Consider the following 13,072-nt stretch of genomic DNA (forward strand, 5'->3'; position numbering starts at 1 on the left):
GAAGGAGATTATTCCCATGGACTCCTGCCAGGAGCCTGGCTGGGGACTGCGCTCAGGGCTAACTGTTGCTTTGAGCACTCACATTAGTCAGGAGCTAGAACTGTCAGGACCTCTACCGATTAGGATCTGCTTAAGCAGCAGCAAAACAGAAAGAAGTTAGCGAAAGCTCGGTTGCCAATATTCTTGCTATATAAATCAACCCCAAATTGGAGGAAGATTTTTGTCCACTTATCCTGGGCTATGATATATGGTGAATAATGGCATCCTTGAGCTTTATTCTAAATTACTGCACCACCGGTGGGGTAATTGCTGGGCCTGATCCTGGCCACACAGGTCATGTTGTGGCTAATATATAGGATCCTCTTCATAGGGCTCTGCCCTGATAAGACATGGCAGGCAGGCATGACGGAATCCAGACATCAGCAGTACATGCCATGCGTGCAGACTGAGATGGGCTCCAACGAAACTCTGTTGTTTGAAAATCAATATAATCACAATATTTTTGCTCGATAGCAAGAACATACAACAATTATCTGGTAAAGGACACTTAAGAAGCTCTAATATTTTATAAATACTAACATAATGTCTCTAACTTGTAGTTCTAAAGATCTAGTTTTCAAAGTGGTGAGAGAGAGTTTGGAATTTGACACAGCGGTAGTCATTGGAAGATTCAGGTTGACAACGCTTGTCATTAGGTTCTTCCAGGTTAGAGATTTGGAGTGAAGGGGTGTGTGACATCAGAGAGCTGGCAACTCATAGGCCCTCAGGCAGCCTGAGTGCAATGGAACACCAGTAAGAGACTAAAAGAGTAAGCTAATGCATATCAAGTCGAATACCTTAGGAAAGGTCTAATGAGAGACGATGGCTTCTTCCTCCATTGTTGACTACACTTTCCCATGCATACCGGGGGACACATCAGATTCTAATTCTCCACAATTCTTTCCCTCCACTAGGACACATGGCACTACTGAGGTAGTCAGTGGCTAAGGAGTCAGCAGCACTGCGCTGTAAAGCCATTCTTCACTTAGGGGACATGGTGACATTAATGGATTTCTGGGTGTGGGAGTCTTCCAGCATTACTGCTTCTTGAAATCTCCTTGATGTCTTCAGAGGTCTTTAGTCTGCATCCTGCCAAGAACAAACCCTATATCTAGAGTGTGTTAGTTACGAAGTAACACACTGCCAGTCTGACGCTGAGGAGAGTTCTCATTTTCATAAATTCTTACTCTAAATAATTATCTCATATTTAAATGAACATAAATAAAAGGAATTCACTCAAGAAAGGAAACTAACCTTAGTTAGAGACAAATTCCTAGCCAGACAATACCATAAATCTCATGATCAATGAGATACAAGTAAATAAATCCTCCTCAGCATTGCCCACAGATACATCTGCTGGTCAAGTTATGAGTGAGTACACTTACTTCCCCTCAGTAGGACCTGGGAGATTCCATTAATCCTGGTCCTAAATTACTTAACATGGGCTGCAATTTCAGGCTTTTGAAAACTGTACACCCACTAAACATAGAGGGTGAAGTAAGGCAACTATTTGCTATTTACTTCTAAATATTCAAATGATTTTCATTGGTTATGTACAAAGCATGCCTAGGTGAGGTAAGCATTGGTGTTCATTGCCAGGCTTACTTTCAAGCCACTGGAAACAATGGAAGTAGCATCTCACTGAACATGGAAAGCCAAGACACAACTTAAAGGTGATAGTTCCTACGTTGCCCTCCCGTTGTTTCACTCACATAAAGCAACAAGAATTTCTGCTTCCATATTATATTTGGTCTTTTCATACTGGCAATTTGAGGAAATACTACTTAAAAAAACAACGTAAAATATTATGCTTCCAAACCTTAAAACAACTACATAATATGAAATATAGGGGTGCCAAGACAAGAAGTTGCCAACCTACTATCAATTCTTTTTTAATCTTACTAATAATAGATCCAAGATTATTCAGGGCATTATCAGGAAAGAAAACAAAGAGAGGGAGAAAGAGAAAGGTAGGAAGGAAGGACTACATTTCCCAGCTTGCACTGCAGCTGGACTAGTTCCCATCAGTTAGACATAAGCAATTATCACTGGATGAGGGCTTCCCAAAAAAGCCCTTAAAAGGAGCTGACTTTCTGGCATGCACCATTCTTTCTTGTTGTTCTTGACCTTTTCCTTTCTCAGAATGTGTACAGGATGGTTGGCACTCTGCAATCATCTTGAGAACATGAGGATGGAGATTACACCTAGTAGTACAGCAGAAAGCTAGAAGTATCCTGTGTTCCTGATGACGTTACGGTGCTACCACACCAGTGGTTGGCTGCCGGTCTTCCCACTTTTTCTAAATTTTAAGCCACTGATTTGCAAGTCTCTGTTACTCATACAGATAAAACAGGGAAGTTGAAAAAGTATTGACCTGAGGCCTGGTTTCTAGTCCTTGCCCTTCCATGAACCATGTGGCCTTTGAAAAGCTCTCTTTATATCTCATGACCTCAGTTCTCTTCTCTATAAACTGAGTTGGGCTGAATGATCTTAAGAAACATCTTTCATTTTCCTAGTTGTGATTTATAACAGTCCATCTCTACTTTTCCAATATTCTTCTTTTTTTTTTTTAAGATTGGCACCTGAGCTAACAACTGTTGCCAATCTTTTTTTTTTTTTTCCTGCTTTATCTCCCCAACCCCCCCCATACATAGTTGTATATCTTAGTTGTGGGTCCTTCTAGTTGTGGCACGTGGGACGCCACCTCAACGTGACCTGAGCAGTGCCATGTCCGCACCCAGGATCTGAACCCTGGGCCGCCGCAGCAGAGCGCGCGAACTTAAGCACTCGGCCACGGGGCCAGACCCCCAATATTATTCTTAAATGCCCATGTAAAAAAGAAAAAACTTGATATTGGGTTGGCGAATTTTAAAATAAAAGAATAAGAAGGACAAGAAGTTACACGCCCTAGATCCCACCAACCAACAGATGACAGTTTAAACAAGTTTTAATTCAAGTAAGCTAATGTTTTAATAAATACCATCATTAACAGAAAATGGTCGGGCCAGGCTCTCAGAGAATCTAACTAGAACAGGTAAATTGAAGCAGGAAGGAACTGTCCTGGCCTGCTTCTAGCACCATTTAGGAAAGGAATCTATAGGGTCTGGGGGTGGGCAGTAGGGAAGATGATACCCCTGGCCCAGGTTGTGTCTGTTCAACTCATACAATGGAACATCGGCCTAGCTTGGGTATCCCTGGGGCAGAGATGAGCTCAAGGTGGTTGGAGTTCTGCAGCACTTGGCTGGAAAGGAGCCTCCCTTCTCTATTCTTCCTACTCCTTCTTGAGTCCTCCAGGGTGTGGTAGAAAAGACAAAAGAACAGATCTCTAGCATAGTCCATTTTCACAGAGCCCGACAGTTCTGCAGGGGTACACAAATCAGTCTGTAGTTATTAGTCACATACTGTGTATATGCCGTTTTGCCAGGGGCAGAAAGAACTATAGAAACATGAACAATCTCAACCCTCACGATCCATGAGGGTAAAGGTGGGGAAGACTCCTATAATTCCATCATACTCTCCCAACCGAAGAATTTATTATTAACATATATAAGCCAGAAGTCACTTAGTTTGTTCTGGAAGATTTCCACTAATGGCCTGGTTTGGTGCATATTGCAAATAAGTACTCTCCAAAATCTGCCACAGAATTTTTCATAATCTTCCCTCTAGCAGAGAGAATAATGCTGAAAAATTTTTTAATATATATATTTTAACAATCCTACAATGACAGCCAATTAGTTTACTACGTTATACACAAGAAGCAAAAAATTCTATCTATTATAAAGTCCATACAAAGTTTCCTGTCTGGCAGTTACTATCCATGCAAACTTTCTCCACGTACAACGCCCTTTAGGACGTTGAAACTCAATCATCTGGGATGGAAAATCCTTGATATGCCTTTCATACCAACCTTGTGAAAAAAGATATATGTCTAAGTTTATGGCGACAAACAGTGTCATTATCTCCCTTCCTCTAATATTTAACCAATCTGAACTCTCAAGGGCGAAAATGTTATCTGAAATCCAACCACTTTATATGCATTCACTTGGTCTTCTTTTGACAATTCAACTAGCTTTTCGCACAAGTATCTCAAATACTTGTTTGGAAAGCTTTTCTCAAGTGGGTATGCAAACAGGAGGAGGACTGTTCTTTACCAATCCCTCCTCCTAAGCCTCCAACGATGCTATCTCCTTGTACTTTAGTTAATGAAAAGATAAATATGATCTGTGCTAGGCCCAGCTGTGTTTTTCTTGCACTGAGGAATTCACAAAAGGAAAATTTTAAATCATACATTTATCAGTGAACAAGCTTGCTAAAGCAAATAGATTTCAGTCTCCTGAGTTTGCTTCAATAAAAGATTAAACGCTAATAGTGCAACTTACCACACTCCACAGATTTATGAATAATCAAAGTTTGGAGGAAGGCCAGGCCGTTTAAGAACATTACCTACCAAACAGATGCCAATAGTATGTAGACATCTTCCCTGTAGCTAAGCAGCCGTATTTCCTATCACACAATTCAATATTGACTGAATAATTGGCCTTTACAAAACATTTATTAAAACGCACCATTGACCACACACTCAGTGCTTGTTTAAGAATTTCAGGCAGGGAGGGGAAAGAGGGTGGTGGGAGACACACAGGTTCTTTCTAATTACGAAGTGGATCTAATTAATAAACAGTGGCAAGACAGGTCTGGAATGGTTAGACCAAGGAGCTGAATTGTCAAGGAGTTCGTTAAGAAATAGAGGGAGTAAGCACCTTATCCTATCCAGTTTTTGAACAATACTTTGCGTCCGAGAAGGGTGTTACTCTGAGTGCACACAAAGCCCATTTTTGACGTGTGTACTTTCACGTTCTAATGCTATTCCTCTGTGGTCAGGCTGCCATGATGTTGCTGCTCTCCTTTCCTAGATTAATCCACTTAGGCACAGAGTTTGTTGAATGCTCTATCTACCCAAGGTAGCATGTTAAGTTAATGATTAATGAGAGCTGGAAACACCAGGCCAAGTTTCTAACTCTTGGAAAAAGATTGCTTGTTTCTCGATCCTATATCTTTGTATATCCAGCTTTAAAAAGAAAAATATCAGCTGGTCGATTCCTTGTGATAGAAGGCAGGTATTAAAAAAGCTTGCTGACAACTTCTGAATACTATGTGGACAAAATGCTCTGGTTAGAACACACTGAACTTAGTTACAACGAACTCAAAATACACTCATGGTGAGACTGGAAAATAAGAACTATCACCATGTTTTACTGGTTTGCTGTGGCAGAAAACACAACAGGATTCCAGTTACTCGCTTGCCAAATTCGAGCGTTTCCTAATTTTTTGGCATCTTGCTCAGTAAAAACCCTGGTCATGCTCTCTGTAACAGGAATTCTTAATCTAACGTCACTTAATGCCAGGAAAATGAAGGTATCATTTGCCTCTTGGCATCCAGGTACGTCTTAAGCAGTAGGTCTTAAGAAGCTTCTCAAATCGTTTACGGTTTCTCTGACACCTGAAGCTAATTATTCTAATTCTTTGGTGCTCTTTTTAGTTACGTGAACATCTTTGATTTCTCCAGTTTTACCCGGACTTTAAAAAAGTTCTCATTATGACACAACTTGCCCTTAAGGGGATTCAGAAATATTTTTGTCTCAGTTTTGCTTTTATAAGGTATATAATTTTTAATTCACACTCGCTTGTCCCGAAGCATAGGCGTTGTATGCAGTTTCCCAACAGTGTCATTGAAAAAGGAATCACTTCACCGTGCATGTTCAAGCATACCCCACAAAAATAGACAATATAGAGGAGTTACAAAATCACTGACTCCTGATCAAAAGGGGACAATGTTCTAGCCTAGTGACTGGTTTCAGAATCTGGATAAAAAATGATAAATTTTTAAAAGATAGAATATACCACAGAATTGGCATCTAGCTAGCCGGCTGTCATAAATTTATAAAAAGTACAATAAAGAGAGGTCAAGAATAGACATTCAAATAAGAGAAAAACAAATCCTAAGTACATAAAAAATTGTTTACCTTCACAGATAATTGAAGTTTATCACAAAGAAATTTCAAGGTTCCATGTTATATCTGTATATATATGTATATACAATTTATATGATTTGTGTATCTAATTATAATTCTTAAATTTATATATTAAAACATATTGTTAAATATTAAACAGTGCCACTAAGTACATTCGTATACTAAAGACTTTCGATACTGTTAGAACCCTTTTAGAAAACTCGGGAAGACATTTTATAACATATAAAAATATTAAGATGTTTACACACTTGTTTTTGATAATGCTTTCGTTAGAAATTTTCCTTAAATACATATCAACTACAGATAAAAGCTATATTCGTTAGTTTATTTGTTGTGGTTTATGTCTCATAATATAAAATTATAAATCATGGAAGAAACTAATAATGGGGGAACAGTGAATAAATTATTGTACATGGATAGACTAATACTTATATTTACAATAATAATTATAAAGCTAGTGCCACAACATAGGCCCATATTTATGATAAAATATTAAGTGATAAAAAGTCGAAATTATAGGAAATTTAATTAGGCAGAGCCAAGCAAAACTTGAGAATAAAATTGTTTTCAATTCTTAAATTTTTTTGTAATACTGTTTTTATGTTTTAAAAGTGATGACGAGAAGTTGAGCCCTTCTTGGCCACATTTAAGTGAGAGGTACACCCCTTCCTGGCCTAAGCCCCATCCCCATGTAGACAGCAGCAGGGACTACTCTCATCTCTCCAATGGGAGTCAATCTCATTGCACAGCTATCCCCACGCACCAGTGGGGGCTGCCATTGTCTTCCTGAACAAGCACCAAACTCATACATCCAGTGACGTCCACCATCCTTTAGGGCCACTCCCTCCATATCCGAGGACTGTCCCTGGCACAGCACACAGAGGGTGCGCAGCCCCAGGCTTCAGCACAGCCACGTCTTCACACTGTGAAGCCAAGCTGTCCTGATTTGAGGCCACAGTCTCATCACCAGACATCCTTCTATTGAAGTACAAACATCCCAATGTCAAAATGGTCAAATAATTACTAATTTACCGAGCCAAACAATTCCTTATTGAGAAAGTCAGGGAAGGAAAAGGCAGCTTTAACGCTCCAAAGTTAAAACAACAACCAAAAAAAAGTCTTTCCAAGCTTATAATTTTTTAATGTCTGTGTTTTAAAACCAGATATTTATTGCTCTTTTAAAATGTCTCAGGGTAACATTTTTAGTTCTGCAACAGTGCTGCTAACATTCCAGGACCAGCTATCGTGCAACTGCCCATAAAAAAATTAACACTACCAAGGCCATTTTTTCTGTGCTTAAGCTCATGCCAATGAAAACTACCCTATAGGCATAAACTTGATATTTCTGTTCACCACACATTAACCCAGAGTTCCTCCGGGTGTGACGCCCAGGTGACTTCTGTGATGCAGATTTCTAAAAATCTGGCTGGAAACCTGCATGATTGAACACCCCACTCATGGCAAGGTACAACCATTGATCTTCTCTTATTTTACCCAATCTGCACTTAGTCTTGGAAGATTAACCCTTTGGCAGTATGAATTCGCATTGCTAAACACAAAGGGAGTCCCTTCTGAGGCTTGTGAAAATGCATTAGTTCCCAAAGTAGGACCCAGGGACTGCTGGAGGTCTGACATGATTCATGAGAGGCAAGGAGAAGAAGTAGCTGAGATGCGAGTTGCGGGAAAGACACAGGCTCTGGAAGGAATAGAATCACAGACTCCTGGACCTAAAGAAAACCTTAGTGACCACCTAACATAGCCCTTGCAATGCACCACACCACTAGTTAATGACAGGAACTCAGTCTAGCTTTCTTTCCACTGCCCCAGAATATTTTGAGGTGAGAGAAATAGGGGCAGAAGGAAACTGGCTATAGAGTAAGAAATATTATATATTATTAAAGAAACATAATGGTAAATAAGGACAAAACAGTATGTATCAAGATAATCCCTAAAACATATTCTGATGAGATCCTAGTATAATTTTAAAAGTATCTCTGGATACTGAAGAGACCATCTCAGAAGCTGGGGTGGCTGACAACTTCACAGTAATCGTGTCAAGCAAGGGGAAGCAAGTCATTCACACACCTGGCCGGGCCCCATGACCTTCAAAAGTTGGTGGTCGAACATTTAGTTCAACTTACACTTTTGAGCAACTTCTCTTTGTCTGGCAATGTAATTCGCCACACCCCATCCCTCACACTTTTCCAATAGAGAAAAGGGTCATGGGGTGGGCACCAGGTGCAAGAGGTCACCTCGACCTCCCTCCCATCCGGTGAGGGCAGGAAGAAGGCAAGGCGGAGAGGACGAGCAAACAGCATGAGCCAGAGGCAGAGGAAAGCAAGCTGGACAAAGAGACACATCTTACCCAGTTAACTTCTGCTTGAAACATCTACCTCCCAAAACACGGGAAGATGAAAGGGAGGCAGGTGGCTACAGAAGAGGAAAATGGCTTCCAAAAAACCAAGATTGAGTTAGTTGTACTTCAGCTGCCCACGTGCTGTTTTATGTGAACATTTAGATACTTATAAAAACACATTTTCCTCAGCATCCCTTGACCGCAACAAAGGCATCTTTACAATTCAGAACATCTGTCAAAAAACAAAGGTATACAAAACATACTATCCAATTTTGTACATCTGTCCTCACTTGCACATTCAAAACCACAGAGATAGATTTAAAAGGGAATGACTCAAAATGTTAGAGCCATATATGTTGTAGGGGCATTCAAACAAATTACCTTTGTCTCCGTCGCTGAAGTTCTCATCACACAGAGTGAAACTCATCATGCTTCTACATAGAAATAAGCAAACTACATCAGTGAAACATACCAGGAAGAGAAAATGAATCAACCCCCACCATTAATACTAAAACTAGTCAATAATTATCTAGCGGTATCAGTTATGTTTTCTGTGCATCCTGGTTGGCCTCTAAGTAAAGAGAAGGAGCCTGTGAGCGAGGCTTGGGAAAGCTGCGGTCTCTCTGTGGGATTATTATCTTAGGCGGCATGTGTGAAGAATGGGGTGGATACAGTGTGCAATCTGCATAGTTACTGCTTCAACATTCTACCCACTTCTGGAGAATCATTGCTCATCCTAATCACATCTCAAAGCCCCACGCGGGCAGCCGTAAATTCCTACTAACTGGCAATTTAGTTCTTGGAAACGCTGAGAGAAAGATGGGCTTTGTCACAACGTGCCAAGTCATAGCTGGGCGGAGGCCACTAAGCCAGCCCATACCCAAAGCTCCACAGGCAGGAAGGAATGTGTCACACCTCTCCAAACTTCCTTAAAATGAGCAAGGATTAGTGCTAATTTTAAAACCTGCCTTATTTCTAAGAAAGGAGAGATACACATTCAATAAACATTATTTGTTTAAATCCAAGTAGATTTGATCATTTCTCAGAAATCTAAGAAAGCCGTTCTGTAAACTTTTATAATATGCTTCGTGAACTAAGCGTATTTTCCTATTTCATAGCATTACACTCTTTTCCATATGGGATGTTTTCAAAAATGCCTAGTAGCTGATGGTAGGATGGGGGTTGAGCAGGGGAAAATCAAAATGTTGGGGCGAAAGAAACCCTGGAGGACAAGATTAGAATTCAGATTCCAGAGGCAGGTTAAACAATGCTAAACAGAACCAAATGGGTCATTGTTCACATGAAAAGGCTATGATATAAATGGTGAAGTTTCTCTAGATCTGTATGAATGTGACAAAAGGATCTACAGCCGCACTGTCAAATACGGTAGCCACTAGCCACATATGATTATTTAAATAGAAAATTATTAAAATAAATACAACTAAAAATTCAGTTTCTCATTTGCATGAGTCACATTCAAGTGCCCAATGGCTCCACAGAACTAGTGGCTACTGTACTGGACAGCCCAGATTACAGAACATTTTCATCACCGCAGAAAGTTCTGTTGGACAGCTCAGATTCCAGAGCTCATAATGGACTTTAAAGTCAGCATAGATATACAATATAAACTAAAATAAAAGGCATGGCTCCATAAAAGTGCACAATAGGGAGTGGCATATTCAAACCATAAAAAATTTTTATTCTTGCTTTGACGCAATCCTTATTTAGGGGGAAAAAAACTTTCAAAGAAGAGACAGGGCAATATTTAGGCTAAGAAGCCAAGTTTCAGGGAGAGTTCACACTGAAGTCCTTCCTTCAACATGGAAATGCACAGATCTAAGCGTGTGTGTGTACAAATACTCTCTCGGGTATTCGAAGCAGGATCTCATGTAGAGAAATGTTCATCCTAGGTCCTGCCAAAATGGCATAGATGGCCCAGAGCTGTGACATTAAGGCAAGGACTTTTAAAAAAACAGGAAGTCGAAACTAACTGGCACCATTTGATCTAACCTCAAAACAGATTGCTTTAGAAAGGGTCATCCTCAAACAGAAGAGAGCAACTGAACATTTTCTATCTTCACGGGGTTAGATGTTAAAAGAAATTTTTACCACTGAAATTTGCTCAGGATTGAAATGTTTTCCGGGTGTTGTCATTGGGTCTGTTTTGGGAAGGTCTCCTGCCTAGAGTATTTAAAGTATGTTATATCTTTTGGGCCAGAGGGCTTGATAATGTCCCAAGGTCATTCTCTTTGCTGGAACATTGATATATTGCTAAAAATCTTAGTTTTCCAATGATACACAAATACCACCTTAAAATACACTATTTGATTTCACCCTCTTCCTTTTTTTCTTTTTTACTGCTCTCATTTGGTGATGTGTGTGTCCACATGCTTGTACATGCAGGCTGGTCACATGGTTCTAACAGCTGTACAAAACGAAGGCTCCAGAAACTACATATTCAGTGTGAGCTACAGATTAAACTGGTTTGCAATGTTGAACACAACACGAATGTTTAAAAGAATTCCAAATTCTAATTAGTATAATTGTAATAAAATAAGGGAGCTAATATTTCCACATAGTGATTATGAAATTTAAAAACCATACCTTAATTATCACATTGAATTGATTTTTTACTAATGCAATTTAAATTCTTTTTTTTTCCCACATAGATGACGTCTGTCAAAACTAGGGAACACTCACTGGTATATTTACTTTCTGTGGATTGTCTGGTACTTTTACTGATGACTGAAATCCAGGAGTATTAGAACAAGAGTCACTTGAATATATATAGCATTTTACAAAGCACTGTAACATTTAACATTGCATTCGTCTGCCATGGCCAGACATCCAGGATTTTATGACAGGTGGTATTTTAAAAGTGAGGTGAAAAAAGATCAGATTGGTTAGGTTATGTGCCTAAGGGCTTCTATCTCAGTATTCATTTCTAAAACTTAATTTTAATTACGCAAATAATACATGAGTGCATTTTTCTTAGAAAATCGTATGCAGCGTTATATATAAGGGTAAAGCCCCTCTAATCACGACTCAATTCATATCCTCTCCCTTTCCTCAGAGACAAGCGCTGTTATCAGATCATGTGTACTAGATCTTTTTTATTCTTTTGTAAACACTTATACATATCCAAGAAGGCATGCATAAGGAGATTTGGTGCAACGTTGTTCATAGCAACAGCAACAAAAATTCGAAGCACCCTAAATATTCAACAATTAGGGAATAACCAAATTAATTGCAATTTTTAAAAATGTGATTAGTCTATATTAAATAATTTGTAGTATCTAAAGTGCTTAGAGGGGCCAGCCTGGTGGTGCAGCGGTTAAGTTCAACGGTCCAGGGTTCACCGGTTCGGATCCCGGGTGCAGACAGGGCACTGCTTGGCAAGCCATGCTGTGGTAGGCAACCCACATATAAACTAGAGGAAGATGGGCACGGATGTTAGCTCAGGGCCAGTCTTCCTCAGGAAAATGAGGAGGATTGGCGGCAGATGTTAGCTCAGGATTAATCTTCCTCAAAAAAAGAAAAACTTTAAAGTGCTTAGCAAGCACATGGCACAGAGTGAGCACTATATATAGAGCATTTGCTATTACCAATATATTTGTATATATGGAGGACCAATATATTGAGTGAAAGACACAAACCGCATAAAAATAGATACGGCATGAGCCAATTTATGTTAAACACACACAAAGACACACACATTGACATCACGTATTTTCTAGGAGTTTCAGGATTCCCTTCACTCCATGAGGTTTCCTCCCCTCTTTTAGGTCATGAGGATGCTTTTCAAACACAGTAGAGTAAGAGAGGAAATAAGTGTGTATTTCATCTGCCTCAATGGTGTTTCTCTGGTCCTTACTCTTAGTCGCTTTCAAGGATAGTTCATTTTGTCCTTGTCCATAAGCACAGGGAGAACTCAAACATGATCCCTCCCCCTAAACAAAGGCCTGGATAAGAGAGAAGAAGCCAACAAAATTGAATGAGTGTCAACTTGGCTTTGCCAGGTTCTAACTCCTATTTCCATGTGAAAGCTTCCTGTCAGATAAATCTTAATTTATAGCAAAAGAAAGGAATTGTGCTCTACTGAGCAGAGGATCCAAGAGATATATTTTAGTCCTGCTCCATCAGAGTCTCCCAATCAGACACAGAGCAAGTCCCTTCACCTCCCTGCACCAAAGGCTTTGGACATAGAGTCTTTCATTATTTCTGCATTGCCTAATCAGGGTCCTTTCTTCATGATCATGCATGTCCTTTACAAATGAGGCCTCCTTTGAAGACAGGCAAGAGATCAGATTAAGCCTTTCAATATATATTACCTCTGTTTCCTCTTGGTTCACTGTTCTCTACAACGGCTAATTCTCAGGGGGTCCCAGATGTGAACTCTGCTCCAACTACTAAATAAGACTGGAGCAAGGGAACTCACACCACAAAACATTCTTCTTGACTTCCAACCACGTTTTTTCCCATAGAGATGCCCCTATACCATCTGCTCCAGCAAAACTCAAATCCATTCCATTAATCATGTCAGTCTCAGAGTTTGCTTTCCTAACCCTGAAGAAATCTTAATTATTCTCCTGGTTCGAAGTGTTTCTGAGTGGATCAACTCAAGTTTCTCCTAGTAAAGAAATGTCAC

The 13,072-nt window shown here is 39.7% G+C and overlaps 1 protein-coding gene across 16 annotated transcripts in view; it reads right to left on the reverse strand.

Annotated features, from left to right (window-relative positions):
* Positions 1-13,072, reverse strand: part of MECOM (MDS1 and EVI1 complex locus) — a 534,617-nt gene that overhangs the window by 168,524 nt on the left and 353,021 nt on the right. Inside the window, exon 1 of one of the 16 annotated variants that reach the window (XM_070242585.1) lies at positions 8,806-8,934. The exons of 14 other annotated variants lie outside the window; for them this stretch is intronic. In XM_070242585.1, the coding sequence (XP_070098686.1) occupies positions 8,806-8,832 (27 nt within the window). In that variant the 5' untranslated portion in view covers positions 8,833-8,934. Of the gene's footprint in view, positions 1-8,805; positions 8,935-13,072 lie in introns of those variants that run through there. One more of the 16 variants, XM_070242601.1, reaches the window with a different exon arrangement.

Source organism: Equus caballus, chromosome 19 (genome assembly GCF_041296265.1).
Source record: "Equus caballus isolate H_3958 breed thoroughbred chromosome 19, TB-T2T, whole genome shotgun sequence".
NCBI classification, from domain to species: domain Eukaryota; kingdom Metazoa; phylum Chordata; class Mammalia; order Perissodactyla; family Equidae; genus Equus; species Equus caballus.